At 43.6% G+C, this 27,258-nt stretch overlaps 1 protein-coding gene across 1 annotated transcript; it reads left to right on the top strand.

Moving 5' to 3' along the window:
* The first annotated feature begins 9,386 nt into the window (after nucleotides 1-9,386).
* Nucleotides 9,387-26,700, top strand: zc3h7bb (zinc finger CCCH-type containing 7Bb). The gene is made up of 22 exons (XM_041890080.2): nucleotides 9,387-9,635; nucleotides 10,473-10,533; nucleotides 10,641-10,677; nucleotides 10,853-11,050; nucleotides 11,330-11,488; nucleotides 11,677-11,757; nucleotides 11,871-11,930; nucleotides 12,044-12,086; nucleotides 12,193-12,425; nucleotides 16,781-17,087; nucleotides 18,952-19,010; nucleotides 19,242-19,341; nucleotides 19,543-19,704; nucleotides 19,893-20,098; nucleotides 20,194-20,294; nucleotides 20,465-20,646; nucleotides 20,752-20,828; nucleotides 20,909-21,138; nucleotides 21,448-21,553; nucleotides 22,169-22,277; nucleotides 22,401-22,534; nucleotides 22,648-26,700. Exons 2-22 carry the CDS (start codon nucleotides 10,475-10,477, stop codon nucleotides 22,681-22,683), a joined length of 2,679 nt encoding a protein of 892 aa, XP_041746014.2. The 5' UTR covers nucleotides 9,387-9,635; nucleotides 10,473-10,474; the 3' UTR covers nucleotides 22,684-26,700.
* Nucleotides 26,701-27,258: the final 558 nt, after the last annotated feature.

A 27,258-nucleotide genomic window follows, 5' to 3' on the forward strand; every position in this document is an offset into this window, starting at 1 on the left:
TACTAGACACACCCTGGCTGTTTCTAAGCCCTCTCTTTTCTGTTTCTTTAGATCAGTACCACAATTTACATGCATTTGTTTAATCATGGATTCCAGTTTAATTACATCAAGTATTTCTCGTCCCCAGTAAATTCTGGGACCTCTTGTGAGGATTTGCCCCCCATGGTTGGTACTGTTAAAAATCCCTTAGCCACCTCTTCTATATAACAAGTCAATATAACAAGTAATTCAAAACAGCTTCACACCACAACACCTGGAATCACCCCTCCCTGTATAGGTATTCTTGACTAGTCCCCCAGAATTATCTCCTACTCTACAGAGGAATTTATCCCCACATGTCACGGATGCCGCCGAGGCTGCTCCTCCTCCTTGCTCGGGCAGGCTTCGGCGTTCGTCGTCCCCGGAGTACTAGCTACTACCGTTTGATGTTTTCGATGTTTGTTTTGTCATGTCTAGTTAGTGCACCTGTTTCGTATTCTGTATTGATTATGTCACCTATAAGTTCCCCTATGTTATGTTTGTATTTTGTGTGTTATTGTCCGCTTGTCATGGATGTATAGGTTCGGTACCTTGGCACTTCGTGTTGGTTTTACGCACTTGCGTATTTGTTTCGCCTCTAGTGTATTTTGAGGCCGTTTATTTTGTGTGTACCTTTCGAGGTTATAGTAAAGTCGTTTTGACTTATTCCTCTGTGTCCTGCGTTTGACTCCACCACCGCATCCACATCAGCATTCGTGACACCACAATGTAATCTTGACAATTCCTGACAGTCTCATACAACAGGAATGGGTTCTCCCACTTCTCTATACAACCACCTGGAAGTTTATTTTGGTAATGGCCTATTACCGTGAATCGTTACGGACCCACCAACCTTAAATTGGCTAACAACCTTAAATCGGCTAACAACCTTAAATCGGCTAACAACCTTAAATCGGCTAACAACCTTAAATCGGCTACCGGCTACAACATTAAATTGGCTATCTTAAAATGGCTACGCATTGATCAATTTGCTACTTTAAATTTCACCAAGTAATGAATAAAGACTTCTGACCTTATCCTTGCAGCCGAGATTCAATGTAGGTCTGGTTTCCGTCACTAATCAGGTGTCCTCTGGCCTGTTTTAACCCTTAATGTCAAAGGGCAGGACTTTCTATTTACGAATGTTTCATTCGCCCGTCTACGGTTTTCAGAGTTACCTGGAATGACAGAGGCAGGTATTGGATTCCGAGCTCGAAGGACCAAGCTGTTATGTGAATTATTTAACAAACTATTCTAGTGTCTCTGTGCGTCTCCCAAAAGGTTGTAAGTCTTTTGGGATTTAAGTAACGGACAGAGTCCCGGTCTGCATAGTCAGAGATATTTATTCATTGAGAATTCTAAAACAAAATGGTGGTACAATCCTTTTATACACATAAGTCATACGAAATATCCTGCCCCCCTCTGTAGGCGGGCTGTAGTTTTCCACTCTAAAACTGCTCTCCTGACCATTAGTTCACACACACACACACACACATATACACACATGCATACACACATACACACACACACACACATGCATACACACATACATACATACACACTTTCTTATCATAGCCTACTCCCTGCATTCCTCAGTTATCGCCGTTCTCACAATATTCTGCACCATGTTTCATAACAGTTTCTCTCCTCCCTAAATTGGGAGGCCCCTTTATCTTGGTTTAGACAGTTCTCCTTTGTTGTCTGGTCTAACTCTTACTCACATTGCTAAATAGTAGCTCAATGCCATAGTCTTTACTGGTCCTACACTCACACATTTCTAACACATTTCACACAGTTTCAGGGTGTAATAATTAGTCATTAATTATTAATCTATCAATATATAGGAGGAGAAGTAAGATTTCACCACTATCATAAATAAAGAGAGCGGGTGGAGCGGTCAAAAGATGAAAGCTTGGAAACAATGGTGGAGAAACTGGGAGGGATTAGGCAAAAGGTATGTAAAATGTACAGGAATAGAACTGTATATAAACTGAGGGCCAAGTGTTGGGAGTTTAGTTGCTCTGCAGAACAGCTCGGCTTTTGTTGCTCTGTGTAATAAAGTCTATCTTGATCCTACAAAAACTCTGGAAGAACTTTGATTTTTAATAAGTACAGTGATATATTTCTACGACAATCACAGACAGTGTCACCAGCTAAGCACCCCCACACCATAACACCTCCTCCTCCATGCTTTACGGTGGGAAATACACATGCGGAGATCATCCGTTCACCCACACCGTGTCTCACAAAGACACGACGGTTGGAACCAAAACTCTCCAATTTGGACTCCAGACCAAAGGACACATTTCCACCGGTATAATGTCCATTGCTCGTGTTTCTTGGCCCAAGCAGGTCTCTTCTTATTATTTAGTAGTGATTTCTTTGTAGCAATTCGACCATGAAGGCCTGAATCACACAGTCCCCTCTGAACAGTTGATGTTGAGATGTGTCTGTGACTTGAACTGTGAAGCATTTATTTGGGCTGCAATTCCTGAGGCTGGTAACTCTAATGAACTTATGCTCTGCAACAGAGGTAACTCTGGGTCTTCCATTCCAGTGGCGGTCCTCATGAGAGCCAGTTTCATCATAGCGCTTGATGGTTTTTGCAACTGCACTTGAAGAAACTTTCAAAGTTCTTGAAATGTTCCGTATTGACTGACCTTCATGTCTTAAAGTAATGATGGACTGTAGTTTCTCTTTGCTTATTTGAGCTGTTCTTGCCATAATATGGACTTGGTCTTTTACCAAATAGGGCTATCTTTTGTATACCCCCCTACCTTGTCACAACACAACTGATTGGCTCAAACGCATTAAGAAGGAAATAAATTTAACAAATTAATGTTTAAGAAGGCACACCTGTTAATTGAAATGCATTCCAGGTGACTACCTCATGAAGCTGGTTGAGAGAATGCCAAGCGTGTGCAAAGCTGTCATCAAGGCAAAGGGTGGCTATTTGAAGAATCTCAAATATAAAATATATTTGGATTTGTTTAACACTTTTTGGGTTAATACACCTTCTCGTTGAACATCTCATTCCAAAATCATGGGCATTAATATGGAGTTGGTCCCCCCTTTGCTGCTATAACAGCCTCCACTCTTCTGGGAAGGCTTTCCACTAGATCAGGGGTGTCAAACTCATTTTAGCTCAGGGGCCACATGGAGGAAAATCTATTCCCAAGTGGGCCGGACCGGAAAAATCATGGTATATATAACTTAAAAACAACAACTTCAGATTGTTTTCTTTGTTTTAATACGATCAACATACAACATAAAGCTGGAGCCTGAGGACAGTGTGTCCAAAATAGTACAAGCACAACATCACTATTAATCATAAAACACGTCAAGTTTATTTGAAAATTCTAAAGAAAAAGAACACACAAACACACAATGCCTCAGTGATTAACAGAACTGTTTCACAGATCACAGAACTATATCAGGGTGTCATTTCTCAGGCAGAAATATAGATAAAAATAATGAAATCCTGTTCCCCAAACAAGTGCAAGAACCACAGAGTCAAGAATAGGTTAAATATACAAATAAAATAAAAACAATTAAAAACAATAGCACATCAACATAAAAACATATAAACATAAAGCTGGAGCCTGAGGACAGTGTCCAAAAGCACAACATCACTATTAATCATAAAACACCTCAAGTTATTTGAAAGTTCTGAGGACAAAGAACACACAAACACACAATGCCTCAGTGATTCACAGAAGTATATCACAGATCACATAACTATATCAGGGTGTCATTTCTCAGGCAGAAATGTAGATAAAAATAGTGAAATCCTGTTCCCCAAACAAGTGCAAGAACCACAGAGTCAAGAATAGGTTAAATATACAAATAAAATCAATTAAAAACAATAGCACATCAACATAAAAACATAAACATAAATCTGAAAGCGTTGCTCAAACTCCCGTAACAGTCCCGTTATTTTATCTTTGAACCGCTTCATGTCTGCCACATGTTGGGTCGCGCACACATTTTTCAGACAGGGGAAGTGAGCTGCATCACCACCGGCAAGTTGCGTCTCCCACAATGACAGCTTCAACTTGAAAGAACGTATGCTGTCATAATACTGTGTGACAACTTTGTTGCGCCCTTGCAGCTGTTTGTTCAAGTTATTCAGGTGCTCTGTAACATCCACCATAAATGCAAGGTCCTGCATCCATTCTGCGGAATGAAATTCTAACACTGGTTTGCCCTTTTCTTCCATGAACTGTTCAATTTCTTCTCGTAAATCAAAGAAACGCCTCAGCACAGCACCTCGGCTTAACCATCTTACCTCAGTGTGGTATGGCAGGCCATAGATGTGGTCTTTCTCTCTGAGAAGGCTGTCAAACTGACGGTGATTCAGGCTTCTGGATCAAATGAAATTAACAGTTTGGATGACCACCTTCATGACGTTATCCATCTTTAATGACTTGCAACACAAAGCCTCCTGGTGCAAAATACAGTGAAAAGTCAAAAAATCACGTCCTCCATTTGCAGATTGCATTTTCTCTCTGAACTTTGTCACAACGCCTGCTTTTTTCCCGATCATTGAGGGCGCACCATCTGTAGCCAGGCTGACAGCGCGGGACCAGTCCACTCCGACCCTGTCCAGCGCGCCCGACGAGTGCGGTAAAAATATCAGCTGCTGTCGTTGTATCTGTCATCGGCACCAACACGAACTCCTCGGTGACGGTCAATGTGTCATCAACTCCGCGGATGAAAATGGCCAGTTGTGCAACATCTGTAATGTCCGTGCTTTCATCAATTGCAACCGAAAACGCAATAAATGACTTTACTTTTTGCTTCAACTGGCTGTCCAAATCCACTGAAAGATCGGAAATCCTGTCTGCAACTGTGTTTCTTGTCAGGCTGATATTTGCAAAAGCCTGCCGCTTTTCAGGGCACACAATCTCCGCTGCCTTCATCATGCATGTTTTTACAAATTCACCCTCACTAAATGGTTTTGAAGCCACTGCGATTTCATTAGCAATGAGGTAGCTAGCTTTCACTGCAGCGTCACTGATGTCTCGGCTGTGAGTAAACACAGACTGCTGTTTCTTCAGACCCGCCAACAGTTCATTCATCTTCTCTCATCTCCGCTGTCCTTGAAAGTTGTCATATTTGTCGGCATGAAGACTCACATAGTGGCGACGAAGGTTATATTCTTTCAGCACTGCAACATGCTCTGAACACACCAAACATACAGCTTTCCCATTCAATTCCGTGAATAACTAGGATGACCATTTTTCTTGGAACACTCTGCACTCTGCGTCCACTTTTCTCTTTTTTGACAGAGACATATTGGGGCAATGAGGGTGCCAAAGCACATAATGTTAAAAGTAGAAGCCGTAATAAATATCGCGGGCAAAACAAAGTAGCTCATTGGCTGCACGTGCTTGACCTACTTGCTCTGCCCCGGTATAAACAGTTTGCTTGCTTAACACAATTGCTATTGCGCATCCAGTGGACGCAATTGGAACAGCAGTTTATTTTATTGAAAAATTGCAGCGCATTTTTATACTTTACACAAAAAAAAAATATATATATATATATATTTTTTTTTTTTTCAAAATCACCTCGCGGGCCGGATTAAACCCGTTTGCGGGCCTGATCCGGCCTGCGGGCCGTACGTTTGACACCCCTGCACTAGATGTTGCACAACATTACTGCAGGGACTTGCTTCCATTCAGCCATGAGCGTTAGTGAGGTCAGGCACTGATGTTGGGCGATTAGGCCTGGCTCGCAGTCGGCGTTCCAATTCATCCCAAAGGGGATCGATGGGGCTGAGGTCAGGACTCTGTGCAGGCTAGTCAAGTTCTTCCACACCGATCTTGACAAACCATTTCTGTATGGAACTTGCTTTGTGCACAGGGGCATTGTCATGCTGAAACAAGAAAGGGCCTTCCCCAAACTGTTGCCACAAGCTCAGAATCGTCTAGAATGTCATTGTATGCTGTAGCGTTAAGATTTCCCTTCACTGGAACTAAAGGGCCTAGACCGAACCATGAAAAACAGCACCAGACCGTTATTCCTCTGCCACCAAACTTTACAGTTGGCACTATGCATTGGGGCAGGTAGCCTTCTCCTGGGATCCGCCAAACCCAGATTCGTCCGTCAGACTGCCAGAGGGTGAAGCGTGATTCATCACTCCAGAGAACGTGTTTCCACTGCTCCAGAGTCCAATGGTGGCGAGTTTTACACCACTCCAGCCGACGCTTGGCATTGCGCATGGTGATCTTAGGCTTGTGTGCGGCTGCTCGGCCATGGAAACCCATTTCATGAAGCTCCAGACGAACAGTTATTGTGCTGACATTGCTTCCAAGGCAGTTTGGAAATCAGTAGTGAGTGTTGCAACTGAGGATAGACTGTTTTTTACGTCTTCAGCACTTGGCGGTCCCGTTCTGTGAGCTTGTGTGGCCTACCACTTTGCGGCTGAGCCGTTGTTGCTCCTAGACATTTCCACTTCACAATAACAGCACTTACAGTTGACAGGGGCAGCTCTAGAAGGGCAGAAATTTGACGAACTGACTTGTTGGAAAGGTGGCATCCTATGACGGTGCCATGTTGAAAGTCCCTGAGCTCTTCAGTAGGGGCCATTCTAATGCCAATGTTTGTCTATGTTTTTTTTTTTATGCTGCCTCTTGGGCCTGCCACGGGCCTGGGCACAGGGGCTTCAACCCAGGTAAACCCCTGCATTAAGCTGGACCTGGAAATGCAGGTACAATTTTATAAGGGAGACAGACAATTTGTTCGTTCGACATGGTGGGATCTTTTTGTATTGGTAAAATGTATTATGCAAGAAATGGCGGTGGAAACGTTTTTATGCGCAAATATTAATATAATAACCATCATATCGAAGCAGTGGCGGCTCCTGAAAAAATTCTCAGGGGGGGCAATTTTTCTGATGATTTAGGTGACCTACACACATTTAAAAAAAGATATGTCCAGCAACAACATGAAGACAGGGGCAGCATATAAGTCAATACCAGAAGCATTTATTGACTGACCTCAAAAGTGTTGGCTTACCAGGGTTGGTGGAGCCCTCAGTTTCATCTTTGCCTCGCAAAGCTAACTCAAACACTCCGCAAAACTTCACACACTGGATTAGCCGGCTGAGGATGTGGCGGTTCTTGCTAATGTCGTAGTAAATATATTTGTTATAGTGAATATGGAATATGATATGTTGAGTAAAATGTTGTGCTAAGATCTATTTAGGTCAGGAGCTGGTTATTAGTTCTGTTCCTATCCAATAACAATGGACAAAAGGGTCCTATCTTGTCAGCCTTGTCAGTTTCAGTTCTCCAGTAAACTTGTGATTATCAACACTAACCTCATCGTTGTGGCGGCGGACAGCTAGCCTGTATCCCTCATCCAGTTGAGTGGGAATGTTCACTCTCCCCAAAGCAGACAATCTCAAACAGCTATCCATGTGGGTCTTTGACAGCTCATGTTTCTTAATCTTTCCTGAAAGATGGTGCATGTCCGTTACACACCAGTCGCTGTCCAAGCGGTGCTGTCTGCCGTGCCGCCTTCAGGGTGAAAGAGTAAGCAGGGGGGTAGCAGAAGACTGCATTAGCTACATCGCAGCCTGCTAGCCAGGTTTTTCGTTCGTACCAATTTTTGGAAAATCCTCGGGTGTAGGACTTCCCCCCTTTAGTAGAAACCTGTTGAATTATTAAATTTGGTCTGGGAGGTCCTAATTGTTTCGTTGCCAATTTATCTTCATTTGTTCGCCGACAAAAGGAACTTCTTTCAAAGACACAATCGAGTTGCACTGAAGCCTAGCCATTTTGATAGAAGTAGTGAATTGATTGACGCTGCTACCCGCTCTTTTCTTAGTTACGTTCATGGTTATATGTTACGTATGACGAAAGCGCGTAAGTGCAAGCCCTCAGAAACCCATAGAGATTGTATTGAAAGCTCTGATATTTGAAAAAAATAGATTTTACATGGGAGTCTATGACAGACTTCTGGGCGATTTTCAACCTGACTGAAATCGCCCCAAAAGGGGGGGCATTTGAAGCACGACTTTAGCCTGATTGGACATTTAGTGGCACTGTGGCAGATCAGACGTCTAGATTACAACACTGATAACTACTGTTGCCGTGATATAATTGATTAGAAAAAAAATCCCTTCCTTTTCCCGTTTGGCAGTGCGTCGCCCATATCGCCCTATTGAACACACCGCCCCTGTAAATGTGGAGTCACACGATCATATGTTGTGTGGTCGTCCCACTACTACTAGTCGGGAGAGCATGCAGTTTATTAGGCTACACATTAAATAAATTATGATGAACTTCACAGGGTTGTGAATATGCATAGTGATGAGCTTGATGCTCCTTTCCAACAAATATTGAGGGTCTTATTCTGGTGACATGATGATCGATGCTTAGACAAATGCAAAAAATATCGCTCTTATCCATAATAATCTCATAATGTAGGTAGCCTACCCGCACGGTACCTGCGAGCTGTTGGCTAGAGCGCATGTGCGATGACCAGAGTATGTACATTTGCTATATAACGCAACAGTTTTTGTGACACCCATCAGTAGAGTTGAAAATGCGATGGAAACCTATTTCATTTGTATTTTTCCTTCGGTACATGGGAATTTAAAGGCAAATGTTATTTGTATGTGCACTACGTCATCACGCACGGTCTTTTATCCGCAAAAAGTCCGTTTGATGTAACCACACCTCTTGTTGGAAAATTGGCATTTTGTTATATGCAGATTTTAGATAATTCGCATGAAAATCTGTAGCAAATTGTATGGAAACCTAGCTAGTGATGATGATACCCTATTATTGACTGCCAGCTTTCATCCCCTTACCACCACCATCAACACATTTACTGTATATGTATTTACTGTACAATTTACACCCTTGTCTACTTTGCACTGACACTAGCACTTGTCTTTTCTTACTAGCACTGACCAGCGCTGACTTCGCTACTTTATTGTAGAAAAATGTACTTACTTTGACTGTGATATGTGGTTTTCTCATCTAGCTATCTTAAAATGAATGCACTAACTGTAAATTGCTCTGGATATAAGAGCGTCTGCTAAATGACTAAAATGTCAACATAATCTTTTATAATCTGTTCAAACGGGGTTATCTGTACCAAAATGATGTAGCTACTGTGCTGTCTGCAACACCAGGTCAATAGTCTGCCACATGTTGCGCAATATCAACACTTTTTTGATAGGTCACTTCAAAATCTGTTCAACGATCAAAATGTAATTTATGATAATTATAAACATTTATTTTCAATCTCTGTCAACTCTGACTCTGCGTGCTCGTCAATGCAACTGCCCCATCCTAGTGGTCACATTGAAAATAACCACACTCAAACAACCCACAGCTCTTTAGGACCAAGCGTCTCATAATCTTGAGCGCAATTTGGAGAAGTACTGTAGCAAGCTAGCTACGTAGCTTCGACTGTGTAGAATTTTAGGTGAAAACTCTCACATGTTCCGTCCGGATACTGCAACCCGTTACCGGGAAAGTGAACAAATAAATATGTGTCTAGATGATTAATATTTTGAAAGGTTCTTAGATAATCACAATTTTGTCCTATTTATTGTGGTAAAGCAGTCTTTGGAGAAGAACAAGGTGTTGTTTTCGGTGAGTAGCAAACGTTAGCTAGTATGCTATTGTACAGTCAACTACCACACAGAAGACGAATTTACAAAATACGAAACTGTATGTACATATATATATATATATATACATATATATCAGTCAGTTGTCACTTATGGTGAATTTACCTAGCTCGCTAACTAAATCTGGCTAGCTAGCCCTGGTGTTCCGATGCTGTCCCTGCCACCGGCAAGTTTGCTCTCCATAATAAATAATCCGAAATATGTTCTGTAATACATTGATTTGCCAGCTAATATAGCTAACTACTGTTATGCAGTTTCTATTCACTGGTTAGTTAATGGATATATTAAAGTAGTGTCACTGCTGGTTGAAGTCAGAGCATCAAAGAAACCAACGAGTTGATAGTGGATTAGTTAGCTAGGTACAAGCTAAAGTTAGTTAACTAGATAGATAGCTAGCCACTTGAAGTTATCCTGCAACTTTCGTCCAATATCGTTGTATTGTTTCTTGCTATCCAAGACTGACAATTTAGCATTTCCTAAACATGCATTATGCGTAGTTCATCAGCTACCTAACTAATTATTTTGTTTCGCTACACCGTGTTTATTGTGCTGTATTTGCAGCTAACGCGTTACTCTCATCCGAGTTATTTTTAGGCGAGCGCGAGGATAGACATGCAGGTTATTGTTAGAAGGCCTCAAAATGGAAGAAAGCGTTGGTTTGTCGTGTCTGATGCACTGTGTACTGGTTGGCTGTGGCTTTTTAGATCTGACAACATATTTTGTCATTGTCAATAATGAACATATGTTTGATTATTGTAATTTCATTAAAAAAATAAAACAAACTTGATCTTTTCTTTAGCCATGGATATGGAACGGCAGAAACGAAGGGAGGAAATCCAGAAAGCTATGGGCTTTATTCAGTAAGGCATCTTCAGATTTAAATTTTTCCATATAGTCAGTACACATATAAACACACAGAAAGTACATGAGGTGGCACTGATTCATGTATCTCACATTTTCTCTACAGGTCCTCCTTGCCTTTCCCAGAGCCTGATAATTATGCGGTACCTATATGTTGCTTACAATGTTTATTCTCTTGCCTGACCCAAATTGATCAAGCCACCTGCCTGTCATCAAATGTATTCGTCCACAAATCTGCACTTTACCTCAGTTCTGAATTATCTTTGATCATCCTCACGATCTCTCTCTCCCTCCCTCCCGCCGCCTCCTTTTCTTCAGGCTTTTTTGACCCAGTTGGTGTGTAACTTGTTGGAAGAGGGAAACACTGTGTTTCGGGATGGGGAATGGAGGCAGGCAGCGCAGAATTACAGTGAGGGGGTCAACGTGGCCCGCTATGCTCAGGCAGAGGCACTGGTCATCCCCCCTGAGCTTCTGGAGAGCCTCTATGTCAACAGGGCAGCGGCACACTTTCAGTTTGTAAGACACGCACACTTAACAATGTTAATGGTTGACATATTCTCAAAAGTTATGTTAAAGCAATAAATATATCCGGTCAAGCACTTTGTCTAAACATAATGGATCCCACATTTAAGTCAGTTCTTACACCCAGTCCCCATCTTCTCTCTCCCTTTCCACCTCCCCTTTTTCTGATTGTCTCTTTCTCTGTCTGTCTCTCTCTCTTTGTATGTGTCTCCCTCTCTTTGTATGTGTCTCTCTCTCTCTGTGTCTCTTTCTTTGTCTGTCTCTCTCCCCCAGGGGGAGTTTGAGCGGGGCGTGCAGGACTGCGACGGCGCGCTGTGCGTGTGTGAGGGCAGTCGCAAGGCGCTCTACAGGAAAGCTCTCTGTCTGAGGGAGCTGGGCCGACTCAGGGAGGCCTATGAGTGTGGCACCAGATGCCTGCTCACTGCCCCACATGTAAATCAAGGCCACAAGGCACACAAGGGCACCTGAACCATAGTTAAATTAAAACAATGAATCCTTATAGGATTCATATGGAATCATCAATTTATTCTACTACATACTTTTAGTTACTCGCATTTCTTTAATGTGTCAAATGTCAGTTAATCTTATTGTTTATGGAATGTACTTTCTGTGTCATACAGGACAGGCAGGTGGGTGAACTGGCCCAGGACCTGGCTAATAAACTGGGCCTGAAGGTCCGTAAGGCCTACATCAGCTCTCAGGTGAGCAGTCACCTCTGACTCTCTATCAACAGTAGGAATGTGCCCCTCAAAGATCAAAATGCCTAGACCGATATCTGCCACGGTCCATATAAGTGTTACTGTTTTCTTCACAGGTGGAGTCCTCAACGTCAGGGAGGGAGAGCAATAGAGAGAATTCTTCACCCACAGGAGAGGTGAGTGTCTGGTCGTCTTGGATTTTTTTATTCTTCTCATTGGCATTTTCTTATTAAGGGCAAATGGGATGAATGGTTGTTTTAATTAACCAAGCCTTGTCTCTTTTATTTAGATGTCCTCCAACGGGCTGGAGTCTTTGACTGACATTACATCAGGTATGGCAGCTCACCATAAAAACGTAACATTACGTTTAACTTGAATGGTTTATTTTGTCGTTCCTCTAAAATTCCCTTCTCTCTTCATCCCTCTCCTCCTTCTCAGCTGATCTGTCCAGCGCCCAGTGTATCCCTGCCCCTCTGGCCACGCCCATCCCTGTCAGCGACGAGCCCTCCAGCCCAGTGGCTACGCCCTGTGCTGACCTATCAGAGAGCCCCAGTACGGGCTTACCCCCCATGCCCTACTCCGTTCCCGTGTCGGAGCACATGGAGGAGCACATGGAGGAGTGCAGCGTGATCCCTGACGATCTGGACTGCATCTCCAAGAAAGTCAGTGAGGTGAGAGGGTCGCTACTAGGGTCACTCCAAGGCAGGATGCTGGCCGTGCTGTGCCCTCCCTCTGTCGATCAGTAGATGTTTGACGAGAGAGGAGGTACAGACAGTCGTCAATAGTAAATTAACATTTAAGAAAGTATCTCCATGACTTGGCTGACCAAGGGTGCACATGTTAGTGGTTTAAAGGAGAAGTCTGCTTTTTTACAACCAAATCTCTATTTTGGATGTAAATCGCATGTTATAGAAGGTTCCAGATAATTTTTTTTGCTATTTCACTTGTTTGAGAAATGTACCCCAAACCAGCGATTCACGTCCTCATCCTCGTAGTGCAGTACGGGGGATCTGAAAAAACATTAACAAAAGCTCAGAAAACACCCAAATACATGGTTTTAGAAACAGGAAAGCGCTCAGTATAGTGATGCAGATCTTTTGATGTTGTACACATGAAATTGTGTCATTTTGAACATTATCCGCAACGTTATATTCAATTTTGTGCGACTCAAGCTGTTTCTCCTATTCAGCTGTTCCATTCTCCATGTAGGCTGCTGCTAGAGTGCATGGAGAGGTGTTGCTCGAGTTGCTACAACATTTTAAATAACGTTCGGAATGACACAATTTCACGTGTACAACAGCTAAAGACCTGCATCGCTATACTGAGAGCTTTTTTTTTTTAGTCATTTAGCAGACGCTCTTATCCAGAGCGACTTACAGTTAGTGAGTGCATACATTTAAAAACAAAAAAATCATACTGGCCCCCCGTGGGAATCGAACCCACAACCCTGGCGTTGCAAACGCCATGCTCTACCAACTGAGCTACATCCCTGCCGGCCATTCCCTCCCCTACCTTGGACAATGCTGGGCCAATTGTGCGCCGCCCCATGGGTCTCCCGGTCACGGCCGGCTACGACAGGGCCTGGATTCGAACCAGGATCTCTAGTGGCACAGCTACCTTAGACCACTGCGCCACTCGGGAGAAATGGCTTTTCTGTTTCTAAAATCAAATCAAATTGTATTTGTCACATACACCGAATACGACAGGTGTAGACCTTACAGTGAAATGCTTACTTACAAGCCCTTAACCAACAATGCAGTTTTAAGAAAAATAAGTGTTAAGTAAAAACAAAAAATAAGAAAAATAACAAATTAATTAAAGAACAGAAGTAAAATATCAGTAGTGAGGCTATATACAGGGGGTACCGGTACAGAGTCAATGTGCGGGGGCACAGGTTAGTCGAGGTAATATATAGTCAAAGGTTTGGACACACCTACTCATTCCATGGTTTTCCTTTATTTGTACTATTTTCTACATTGTAGAATAATAGTGAAGACATCAAAACTATGAAATAACACATATGGAATCATGTAGTAACCAAAAAGTGTTAAACAAATCAGAATATATTTTATATTTGAGATTCTTCAAATAGCCACCCTTTGCCTTGATGACAGTGTCACCAGCAAAGCACCATAACACCCCCTCCTCCATGCGTTACGGTCGGAAATACACATGCGGAGATCATCCGTTCACCCACATCGCGTCTCACAAAGACACAACGGTTGGAACCAAAAATCTCCAATTTGGACTCCAGACCAAAGGACACATTTCCACCGGTCTAATGTCCATTGCTCGTGTTTCTTGGCCCAAGCAAGTCTCTTCTTCTTATTGGTGTCCTTTAGTAGTGGTTTCTATGCAGCAATTCGACCATGAAGGCCTGATTCACGCAGTCTCCTCTGAACAGTTGATTTTGAGATGTGTCTGTTACTTGAACTCTGTGAAGCATTTATTTGGGCTGCAATTTCTGAGGCTGGTAACTCTAATGAACTTATCCTCTGCAGCAGAGGTAACTCTGGGTCTTCTATTCCTGTGGCGGTCCTCATGAGAGCCAGTTTCATCATAGTGCCCCCCCCCAATACCTTTTCACAACACAACTAATTGGCTCAAACGCATTAAGAAGGAAAGAAATTCCACAAATTAACTTTTAAGAAGGCACACCTGTTAATTGAAATGCATTCCTGGTGACCACAACATGAAGCTGGTTGAGAGAATGTCAAGAGTGTGCAAAGCTGTCATGAAGGCAAAGGGTGGCTATTTGAAGAATCTCAAATATAAAATATATTTTGATTTGTTTAACACTTTCTTTTGGTTACTATATGATTCCATATGTGTTATTTCATAGTTTTGATGTCTTCACTATTATTCTACAATGTAAAATTTTTTTACTAATAAAGACAATGCAAATATTCCGGGTAGCCATTTGATTAGCTGTTCAGGAGTCTTATGGCTTGGGGGTAGAAGCTATTAAGAAGCCTTTTGGACCTAGACTTGGCGCTCCGGTACCGTTTGTCGTGCGGTAGCAGAGAGAACAGTCTATGACTAGGGTGGCTGGATTCTTTGACAATTTGTAGGGCCTTCCTCTGACACCGCCTGGTATAGAGGTCCTGGATGACAGGAAGCTTGGCCCAAGTGATGTACTGGGCCGTATGCACTACCCTCTAGTGCCTTGCGGTCGGAGGCAGAGCAGTTGCCATACCAGGCGGTGATGCAACCAGTCAGGAGGCTCTCGATGGTGCAGCTGTATAACTTTTTGAGAATCTGTGGACCCATGCCAAATCATTTCAGTCTCCTGAGGGGGAATATACTTTGTCGTGCCCTCTTCACGACTGTCTTGGTGTGTTTGGACCATGATAGTTTGTTGGTGATGTTGACACCAAGGAACTTGATGCTCTCAACCTGCTCCACTACAGCCCCGTCGATGAATGGGGGTGTGCTCGGTCCTCCTTTTCCTGTAGTCCACAATCATCTCATTTGTCTTGATCACGTTGAGGGAGAAGTTGTTATCCTGGCACCACACAGCCAGGTCTCTGACCTCCCTATAGGCTGTCTCATCGTTGTCGGTGATCAGGCCTACCACTTGTAGTCGGCAAACGTAATGATGGTGTTGGAATCATGCTTGGCCATGCAGTCATGGGTGAACAGGGAATACAGGAGGGGACTGAGCACGCACCCCTGAGGGTCCCCCGTGTTGAGGATCAGCATGGCAGATGTGTTGTTACCTACCCTAACCACCTGGGGGCGGCCAGTCATGAAGTCCAGGATCCAGTTGCAGAGTGAGGTGTTTAGTCCCAGGGTCCTTAGCTTAGTGATGAGCTTTAAGGGCACTATGGTGTTGAACGCTGAGCTGTAGTCAATGAATAGCATTCTCACATAGGTATTCCTTTTGTTCATGTGGGAAAGGGCAGTGTGGAGTGCAATAGAGATTGCATCATCTGTGGATCTGTTGGGGCGGTATGCAAATGGGAGTGGGTCTAGGTTTTCTGGGATAACGGTGTTGATGTGAGCCATGACCAGCCTTTCAAAGCACTTCATGGCTACAGACGTGAGTGCTACGGGTCGGTAGTCATTTAGGCAGGTTACCTTAGTGTTCTTGGGCACAGGGACTATGGTGGTCTGCTTTAAACATGTTGGTATTACAGACTCAGTCAGGGACAGGTTGAAAATGTCAGTGAAGACACTTGCCAGTTGGTCAGCGTATGCTCGGAGTACACGTCCTGGTAAAGGACCTGTTTAAAGGTCTTACTCACATCAGTTACGGCGAGTGTGATTCAGTGCTTCAGTGTTGCTTGCCTCGAAGCGAGCATAGAAGTAATTTAGTTCGTCTGGTAGACTCGTGTCACTGGGCAGCTTGCAACTGTGCTTCCCTTTTGTAGTCCGTAATAGTTTGCAAGCCCTGCCTCATCCGACGAGTGTCGGAGCCGGTGTAGTACGATTCAGTCTTAGTCCTGTATTGACACTTTTCCTGTTTGATGGTTCGTCGGAGGGCATAGCGGGATTTCTTATAAGCGTCCAGGTTAGAGTCCCGCTCCTTGAAAGCGGCAGCTCTACCCTTTAGCTCAGTGCGGATGTTGCCTGTAATCCATGGCTTCTGGTTGGGGTATGTATGTACGGTCACTGTGGGGACGACGTCATCGATGCACTGGATGAGCATTTTCTTGTTTGCTTATGGCCTTATACAGCTTGTTGCGTGCGATCTTAGTGCGACGTATTTGGGTGTTTTTGGAGCTTTTGTTCATGTTTTTTCAGAGCCTCCATACTGCACAACAAGGATGAGGAAGTGAATTGCTGGTTTGGGGTAAGTTTCTCAAACAAGAGAAATCGAAAAAAAAAATGTATCTGGACCCTTCTTCAACATGCCATTTACATCCAAAATAGAGATTTGGTTGTATAAAAAAAAAGCTAACTTCTCCTTTAACTTCCACCACTGAGGTACATTATTTGGAGCACAGAGTTATGTATTTCTGGTCTAGAAGGAGATCATCTAGAATAAGATGGATAATGTCATGTCTCTCTCTCTCTCCCTCAGTCGCAGAGCCCAGTCCAGGGTGCTATCCCCACCAACCTCCCTAACACAGCTGTGGGCCTGCGCCCTTCATACTCCTCCAGCCTCCCCGCCCCCTCGCCCCAGCTACCTCCCGCCTTCTTCAGTTCATCGGTCAGCCAGATGACCCCCTTGGAGCCTTACCCCTCGCTGGGCCAGAGGGACCAGACCTCCACACAGGCGCTGGACGCCCTGGGGGCCTTCTCCCCGGGGACAGGGACTGGGGACACGGAGGGCAAAGGAGGGGTTGGAATTGGAGGGCTGGACTCCCTGTCAGAGTACACCTTGCCTGGTGAGTGGATGAGACATATGAACAAGGTCCGGGTGTGTGTGTTTGAGGACGTCAAGTACAGTGCTATGAAAAAGTATTGGCCCCCTTTCTAATTTTCTCTACTTTTGCATATTTATGATACTGAATGTTATCAGATCTTCAACCAAAACCTAATATTAGATAAAGGGAACATAAGTGAATAAATAACACAACAATTACATATTTATTTCATTTATTTCATAAACAAAGTTATGCATCACCCAATTCCCCTGTGTGAAAAAGTAATTGCCCCCTTACACTCAATAACTGGTTGTGCCACCTTTAGCTGCAATGACTCCAACCAAATGCTTCCTGTAGTTGTTGATCAGTCTCTCACGTCGCTGTGGAGGAATTTTGGCCCACTCTTCCATGCAGAACTGCTTTAACTCAGTGACGTGTGGGTTTTCAAGCATGAACTGCTCGTTTCAAGTCCTGCCACAACATCTCAATTGGGATTAGGTCTGGACTTTGACTAGGCCATTCCAAAACTTCCAATTTGTTGCTTTTTAGCTATTTTCATGTAGACTTGATTGTGTGTTTTGGATCATTGTCTTGCTGCATGACCCAGCTGCGCTTCAGCTCACAGACGGATGGTCTGACATTCTCTGTAGAATTCTCTGATACAGAGCAGAATTCATGGTTCCTTCTATTAAGACAAGTCGTCCAGGTCCTGAGGCAGCAAAGCATCCCCAAACCATCACACCACCACCACCATGCTTGACCTTTGGTATGATGTTCTTACTGTGGAATGCAGTGTTTGGTTTTCGCCAGGCATAATGGGACCCATCTCGTCCAAAATGTTGACTCAAGTTTGCCAAAAAGCACCTGGATGATCATCAAGACTCTTGGAAGAACGTTCTATGGACAGATGATTCAAAAGTATAACTTTTTGTTCCAGTAATGCCTGGCGAAAACCAAACACTGCATTCCACAGTAAGAACATCATACCAAAGGTCAAGCATGGTGGTGATGGTTTGGGGATGCTTTGCTGCCTCAGGACTTGGATGACTTGCCTTAATAGAAGGAACCATGAATTCTGCTCTGTATCAGAGAATTCCACAGGAGAATGTCAGACCATCCGTCTGTGAGCAGAAGCTGAAGCGCAGCTGGGTCATGCAGCAAGACAATGATCCAAAACACACAATGAAGTCTACATGAAAATTGCTAAAAAGCAACAAATTGGAAGTTTTGGAATGGCCTAGTCAAAGTCCAGACCTAATCCCAATTGATATGTTGTGGCAGGACTTGAAACGAGCAGTTCATGCTTGAAAACCCACACGTCACTGAGTTAAAGCAGTTCTGCATGGAAGAGTGGGCCAAAATTCCTCCACAGCGACGTGAGAGACTGATCAACAACTACAGGAAGCATTTGGTTGGAGTCATTGCAGCTAAAGGTGGCACAACCAGTTATTGAGTGTAAGGGGGCAATTACTTTTTCACACAGGGGAATTGGGTGTGGCATAACTTTGTTTATGAAATAAATATGTAATTGTTGTGTTATTTGTTCACTTATGTTCCCTTTATCTCATATTAGGTTTTGGTTGAAGATCTGATAACATTCAGTATCACAAATATGCAAAAGTAGAGAAAATTAGAAAGGGGGCAAATACTTTTTCATAGCACTGTACATTGAAAACAGTAAAGCCATTGTAGCAGGCATTTTGGCCATTATCAAGTATTTTGCAACCATACAGTTTTAAACCTGCATCAGCTGTTACTTAAACCTTCCCTGGGACTGCCCAGTGACCCTGAACAGTCCTCGGAGCATGCGTTAGTTGCTGTTGAAGCAGCACTGCTGTAAGGCCATATGGTGTCTGATATCTGTCCTTGTGTTGCTGTTCTCCAGGGGGAAGAATCTCTCACAGCTTCATCCCTGGGGTCTGCAACCACAGCTCCACTCACACGGTACGACAGCGGCACAACGCCTGAACACTCCGATGGATACTCTCAACTTCTTTCTCCTCTCTTTTATCACGACATGGATGTATCTTCCTACTCTACTTACATTTATTCCATTGTTGTTATTTCTTGCTGTTGAGATACTCCTAGTTCTGATAACTTGCATGTACGGTGTGGTTTTTGATAGGAAATACATTTTTAAATCTGGTGATGGATTGGTTTGTCTTCCCTCCTCAGAACGTCCCATCAGGCACCAACCTCTCGCTGCTCTCCCGGAACCCACTGGCTGCCACCCACGAGTTCAGACAGGCCTGCCATGCCTGTTACAGCCGCATAGGTACGCACCGCTACCTTCATCTTTCTTTTCCCACTCCAGAATATGTTACGTTAATGATTTCTTTATTTTATACTGAGCGGTATTAAGTCAATATTTTATGTTACATCAATGCTTACATAATTGACCATTGTGGGATAAATCAAGTATATTGAATTGAATGCTGCAGTTGAATGATAAGTCCCCCTACTCTTCTCTCTGCAGGTCCGCGGGTGATGGACTACCAGTACCAGCCGGAGGCGGCTCACCGTTGTAAGAGGGACGTGCTGCTGTGTCGCTTCAAAAACACAGACGACCCCACCTGGAAGAGGGTCAGGCCTCGCCCCGCTAGAAACAACTTCCTGGGTGCCTTTGTGCTCTGCAAAGGTACGTGTGTGTGTGTTCGCTCATTCAAATAAGCACTGATGGTTGGAATTTCGTCTCTCACAGCAGAATGCTGTCAGTAGTTTTATGTTGCTTAAATGCATTTTTTAAATGCTTGCTGCAAAGCAAATTGCTCATCAGTGATAGTAAAGATCATCTGCTCTCTACTTTCCTCCTCCGTCTCCCTGAAGAGGTCCAGGAGCGCCAGGAGTGCCAGTACGGGGAGAACTGCACATTTGCCTACTGCCAGGAGGAGATAGACGTGTGGACCCAGGAGAGGAAGGGGGCTCTGAGCAGGGAGCTGCTGTTTGACCCGCTGGGCAGCACCGAGAGACGAGCACTCAGTGTCACACGCCTGCTGCAGCTGCACATGGGCATGTTCATGTTCCTCTGTGAGGTAGGGTGGCCACACACACACACACCTCCACATGGAGAACTTTGCAGGATTCAATATGTACAGAACATTAACACACACTCTTTCCCTCTCTGCAGGAATGTTTTGACAGTAAGCCTCGCATCATCAGCAAACGCAGCAAAGAGAACTTGGCTGTCTGCTCAAACCTCACCGCCCGGCATCCCTTCGATGATAACAAGTGAGTATTCTCCTTTCTGTACTTTTCAGTCGTCGTCTCTCTGTCCTTGACTGTATCAGAACCAAACAAGCAGTTTGTCTAAACATAATCCAATTTCCCTCAGACAATATTACAGTCAGCTACTTACACTCCTTCTCTCCCTCCATCTCATTTCTCTCTCTCCTCCTCAGGTGCCTAGTGCACGTGGTGCGTTCGGCCAACGTGCGATACAGTAAGGTGCGCCCGCTGCACCCCCTCTGCCAGTTTGACGTGTGCCGACATGAGGTTCGCTACGGCTGCCAGCGCGAGGACAGCTGCTCCTTCGCCCACTCTGTCATAGAACTCAAGTGCTGGGTACTGCAGCAGGACACAGGTACAGGAAGTACACGTGTGTTTACACGCCTGGCAAACACACTCTATTAAGGATTGCAGCAAAATAACCTAAATTAATTATATCATCTGTGACTTTGTCTCTCAGGTATCACCCATGAGGAGATGGTGCAGGAGTCCAAGAGGCACTGGTACAGGCTAGAGCAAAATGCTCAGAGACAGAAGGTGAGCGTGAGTTGGACACCATACCCTAATTCAATACATCATTTGAGGTATTATTTTTACAAAATGTCTCTCTCTTTCAGCCTATGCACGTCCCACACCAGAGCTGTAGTGGTGGAGGGGTGGGGGGAATAGGAGGTGGTGGAGGGGGAGACAACCTCGGGGGTGGCGGGGTTGGCTCCGGAGGAGGAGGAGGGAGAGGCAGAGGGCTGAACCTGAAGATGAAGTTTGTCTGTGGCCAGTGTTGGAGGGATGGACAGGTCAATGAACCAGACAAGGCCCTCAAGTACTGCACTGCTAAAGCAAGGCACAGGTGAGAGACTAGAGCGGCCTGGGGCCATATCAAACTGACATCTGCACTGATACTATGTGCTGAAGTTCTCTTGTCAATATGAGGCTGCAGGGGTTACTATCTGATTCATGACCAGGCCTGAACTGATAATGATTTAATCAAAGGAATGTTAATGAAATAGGCCAATTAAAGGATTAACTCTATAGAAATATATAATACCTTGCTCTGAATGGTCAATTTCACTAATTTGATGATTGGAGTACTTTTCCCCCCTTTTTACTTTTCTTTCGCCCATCTCTCCTCCCCCTCTTCCTCTTTCTCCCTCTCCAGCTGGACTAAGGAGCGTCGGGTATTGCTGGTGAAGTCCTTTGAGAAGAAGAAGTGGGTCGTTGTGCGGCCGCTTCCCTTCTCCCGTACGTACCCACAGCAGTACGACGTAAGTCTCTCCTCCTTCTCTCCCTCTATTCTCCCTCCCCCTCTCTCATACACAGCCACATCAGTATGACCTGAGTCACCCCTCCTTTTCTTCTTCCCTCTGGGTCTGTTTTTAATCACTCCAATCAGTCAGTCCTTTCCAGCAGACCTCTCACATGCTGAGTACAGCTGACGGTGTCTACAGCCCCCCCTCTCCCATTTACCTCTAGTGGTTTGGCAACCCTCTCATCCCCTGTAACACTGCCTGCCTATAGTGTTTACCTATATGCATTTTGACCTTTGTTCCACAATAGGTTAGCTATGTCTTGGTACTACTTGTGAAGGAAAGGGGTTTTGGTTTCAAATAAAAACACAATAAAATCACAGGAAAGCAGGGGTTGGAACCGGTTCAGGGAACAAAACCGGAAAATAAATAATTTTTTGGAGGAACAGAAACCGATCCGGGAAAGAAAGTGATCTGTAGTGTTCTGGAACAGAACCGTTATTTTTCTAATCTTGAGAACCGCTTATGTTCTGTTATTTTTCCCTGCAGGAAAGTATACGATCAGGACTTCCGGTGAGGAGTAAAGTAGTAGTAAGGCTGTAGTAAAGTAGTAATAAAGCAGTGTCTCCCTAGATGTGTGTCCATGTGATGAAGCAGAAGAAGTGCCACTACATCGGAAACTGTTCCTTCGCCCACAGTCTGGAGGAGAGGGACGTCTGGACATACATGAAGGACAACAGCTGTAAGGTTATCTTTCTGTTGCTTTTCCTCTCATTACGTTCCTCTCTTTTTTGTGTGCCAAACAAATAATGTATTTATAGTGTATATGTTGGAGATGCTAACCCCTGTCCCCTCCTGTCCACAGTGAGGGACATGCAGCAGATGTATGACATGTGGCTCACGATGACCAATCAGAACAGACGCACTGACAGAAGCCTCATGACCCCGCCTCCGGAGGAGAAACAGGTTTCGATGACGACAGATTACACCGAGTCATTGGTGAGTGGCTTTCAAGTCATGAGTTTCATTAAAGACAAGTGGCTTTTTGTGTTGTTTGATATGGACAGACCGTTTGTGATTTGTCTGTGTGTCTGTCTCTGTCTGTGGGTCAGTCTGGGCGGCGGTTGTCAGAAGGAGGTGATATGTGAGTGTTGTCGTGCTGAGGAGGAGCTGGCCCTGGAGACGTGGATAGGAGACCCTGCTCCCACTACACCAGAGACCAGCTACAGTACCTACCGCCTGTGACGTCAGTCTGAATGCAAACACACATACACACACACACTTTACAGTACAACAAACTGCTGTTGCAACAGGCACCAACTTGTGTGATGCGCACACACACAGAAAGTCGTGTATAAGAACATTCAAGCCCATAATCGGAATAGTTTTTATATGGTTTGGCTGTTAACTTCAATCTGAACCTCAGTGTATCTCTAACACGCTGCAGATGTAAATGTACTTTATATGTCCACTATATTACCACTGAAGGCAAATATTGAATTGCCAGCAAAAATAAGAAAAAGCCCCAAAGTAGCCCCTTTAACTAATACGGAGTGGCTGTGTGGCTGAATCCTCTGGACGCCTCTTCCCGATGACTAAACAACCGAACAAATTAGCCTGCAAAATATATATATTTTTGGAATGTTCATTCAAATCGCCGCAGGTTTTTTATTTCAGCTGTTCAGAAGTATGAGGCAGAGACGTAGCACATCGGCGGAACGTGATTGGGTTGTTTAGGTCTGGGGAAGAGGCGCCCAGGGGGGAAGGACATGGGCGGAATGTGATTGGGTTGTTTAGGTCTGGGGAAGAGGCGCCCAGGGGGGAAGGACATGTGCGGAACGGGGTGGTTCGATTCGGTCGTGCAGCCTCAGCCTTAAAAATAAGCCCCTTATCTATGTAGCTAGGGACAAACGTCTACAACCAAATCCTACCCTCCTTCCCTTGTGGGAATGTAGAAAGAGGGAGAGAGAAATAGGACAGAAATGGTTAGTACGCCATTTTGTTTGTCCATGGGGAGTTAGTGCTTCACTCTATTTGTCTGCCATATTGGTAGAGTACTATGAATGTAAAGCCAGTGATTATGAGGAAGTCATAAAATAAATATGTTTGTGGAATGTATTCGGAATACCCATTCATATAACATTTAAAATGACCCCCTATCCCCCCTTATTGATAGAAATGGCACAGTAGTATTTTGGTTACGTAAGCAAGCCAGGCAGCCCTACCTGTGGCCAGCAACGACACGTATACACATCCACAACATACTGTATACAATGAGTAGGTTCAGAATGGAAGTGTTTCATAATATGGCATTGGAGGGCTATATGGGTCAAAAGTAACTGCAGCAACTGTCTTCAGCTTCAGTACTCACGGGCTCTTCACTCAGACCCACTCAAACAACATACTGCACCGTATGCTTAAAATCTGGAGTTTTCGCAGACTACATGAACAAGTCTGGGTCCTCCTAGTTATAGCCACTCTAACAAGGACCCAGAGGGTATCCTGGTCACAATACATGGTGTTAAGATACATATTAAGGAGTCCAATAAGCCAGGAGAAAGGGGGCGGGATCGTAGAATAGTACAGTAGGATGGGGCTTGAATGGATCCTGGAGTATGGTGGCTTGGTCACAGGGGTGGTCAGGTGGGCGGATCAGTGAGTGGGCATTGGACAGGTAGCTGGATCCGGGGGGGGGCTCACAGGCTCGTGGTCCACCCCCCCAGCGGGGGATTGTGAGAAAGGGAGGGCGTTATGAAAGAAATGATGAAACATAAAGTAAATTAAAAGTAAAATGACTACCCATAATGTAGGCTAAAATAGGCTGACTACCCATAATGTAGGCTAAAATAGGCTGACTACCCATAATGTAGGCTAAAAAAAGACGGACTACCCATAATATAGACTAAAAAAGACGGACTACCCATAATTTAGGCTAAAATAGGCTGACTACCCATAATGTAGGCTAAAAAAAGACTGACTACGCATAATAAAGGCTAGTGAGACTGATGTGCCTATAAACACACACTAACATTAATTCACAAAGTACACCTAGGCAGGGACATGTTTTTCCCATATGGCCAGCATCTCGTTCCCTTATACCCGCACCAGACATGATGTTATGGAGCTGTCTCTATTCATATACATTATACACACATTATATATACATATTTACAGATATCAGTATACTACTAAAGATAATTGATAACTTAGCAGTTAAGCTTAATTAAATATAACCTAAAATTTGTATTGATAACATAGAACCTCTTGTTATTGAGCTATGCTATATGACATGTATCGCTGAACTAGATGACTAGTGATTTTTTTTGCTTCTGTGAGGGTCATTCCAGGGAAGTCTGTAGGAGCGAGGTTGACTGATTCTCATGACAGGGTTTGAATTTCATGGTTTCAGCTAAGCCAAAGGAAGGCGATTGGTTGAGTTAAATGATGATCAACTCGGGAACCCATAACAAAATCTTGTGTGTGCTAGCGATCTGTCGAGAGATTTGATCAACATGGTAGTAATGGATCTGGTAGAGAAAGTGTTACTCAATTGGAAACAGTTTTTGATTTAATCATATTTTTCTCTTGTTCAATCAACAGTAGGATGCCAAGGTACTCCCTTCTATAAACATCAGTGATTTAATGGATCCACCTTGATAGTAGAGTAGATCAATAAACTAACTGTCCAATCAGTTTTAGAGGAGTAACAAGAGGTGGGAGAGGCTTCTTCTGGAATGACCCAGGTATTTGCTTAACTGAGGGAACGTATTACTGCTACTACCACTATTATGATGATGATGATGATGATGAATTATGATGACGATAATGATTGCCATTATGACTATTTCTATTCTCCTATATGCTATTGATATACGTATATGTTAATTGCTATGTATAACTCTCTTTATAAATGTATCCATGTATGAATATAATACTTTACTGTAAACAGACGTATGTGTATGTTAAACAGAACTGTCCAGCAGGCCAGACAGGGGAGAAGAGCTCATAGTTTACCTTGCTCAAACTGGTACGAAGAACAACTCAGTTCAGTTTTAACATACTTGCTGACTGTGACCTCACTCTCAGCTAGCCGGTTACATAACAGGAACATAAGCTAACATAACATACGTGTCCATAGTTCACAGGGCACCCTAGATAATAGCAGACAGGTTACTGGACCAGGTTGTTGCTGAAGATCTGATTTGAAATAGTCTTGGTTGCTTGAGGTTAGTGGATTGTAGGATACTTGAGTTGAGATTGTATGGAAGATAAGGTTGGTCAGTCAGTGCAATGGAATGTGCTAGTGACTCTTTTTGAATTTTCGATAGCCGTGTAAATTGCTAATGATTGTTTTCCTGACTGTTACCGAGTGAGATTATGTAATCAATACTCTAGTATCCTGTATTTAATCATTAACCCTGCTGGGACAACTCCAAGCATACATTGACGTCTGTATACATCAGTATAGCGCCTTATTCAATATATACCTATATGAAATTATACATACCCCTATCATATAATCCTACTTTCTATGATACATATAACTATAATTATACTTAGACACCTGTATAATTAATTTAGATAAAAAGCGGTTCTGGTTTTCTATGGTTGTTGTTTGAAGAGGTCATAGTCTGATTTCATTGGTTACATGCACAGTGCACACCGTACTACATAAGGGAACTGGAGGAACAGAACAGTGGTCTGACCTGACCGTATCCAAACCCACCAGAGAGAACTGCATTTGATCATGAGACTGACTGATTCGTCTTGGTTTAAGAAGTGGCTTTGACCCCAAAAAGCATACAGTCAGATGGTTTTTATTTTTCCTGTTGAAGTCTTTCCAAGTAGAAGGCCGGAGACATTCTTGTAAACCTTGGTTTACGCCATGTTCATTATTGACACAGAGGCATTCCCTGTATTAAAAAGAGAAAAATACACTTATGTGAATTGACACTCACCCATAGTTGCATTCAGAGTTATTATTTGATTATTTTCAACAACTTGGAATAGGAACCAGAGTTTTAAGAAGTGAAAAAACAAGTCCTCTATTTGTATTAACTCTGTTTTGTTTCTTTATTTTTTCCTCCCTGGTTGGAAGTGAATTATGATAAGTGGACCAAATCTCTTGAAGGTGTTTAACAATAAACAGACTGTTTTAGAGAGAAGGTGTGGCTTTTTGTTTTTGTTATTCTCCCATACATTCAGTATATCGAAAGTATAAATAGAATATTTACCTAAATGTTGATTTGAAATCTTTGTCTTTACGTATCTGTTGTATTCGTTTCTATATTTTTGTTTGGGACTCAATAATAGGCTGCCAGTGGTTCTGAGATTCTAATTACTGGTGAGCAATGTCTCTATGCTGAAACCAAAAAAAAGCTGATGTACTGAATCCACAATGATCCTAGGATTCTGACCCAGACTCAGATCCCAGCCTAGAAGAATGACCTTGCAAAGTCTTCCGTCGTTATATAACAGTACTCCTATAACCTGACTGATGTTGACTGAAGTTATCAGTGTTTTGCACGTGCCTAAAATAGGGCAGGTTGCCAGGACTCTTCACATGTGTATGAAACAGGATGAGGGCGGCAGGTAACCTAGCGGTTAGAGCTTTGGTCCAGTAACTGAAAGGGTACGAATACCCGAGCCGACAAATAAATAAAAAGCATGTCTGTGCCCTTGCAAGGCACTTAACCCTAATTTGCTCCAGGGGCGCCATACTA

Source organism: Coregonus clupeaformis, chromosome 1 (assembly GCF_020615455.1).
Source record: "Coregonus clupeaformis isolate EN_2021a chromosome 1, ASM2061545v1, whole genome shotgun sequence".
Taxonomy (NCBI): domain Eukaryota; kingdom Metazoa; phylum Chordata; class Actinopteri; order Salmoniformes; family Salmonidae; genus Coregonus; species Coregonus clupeaformis.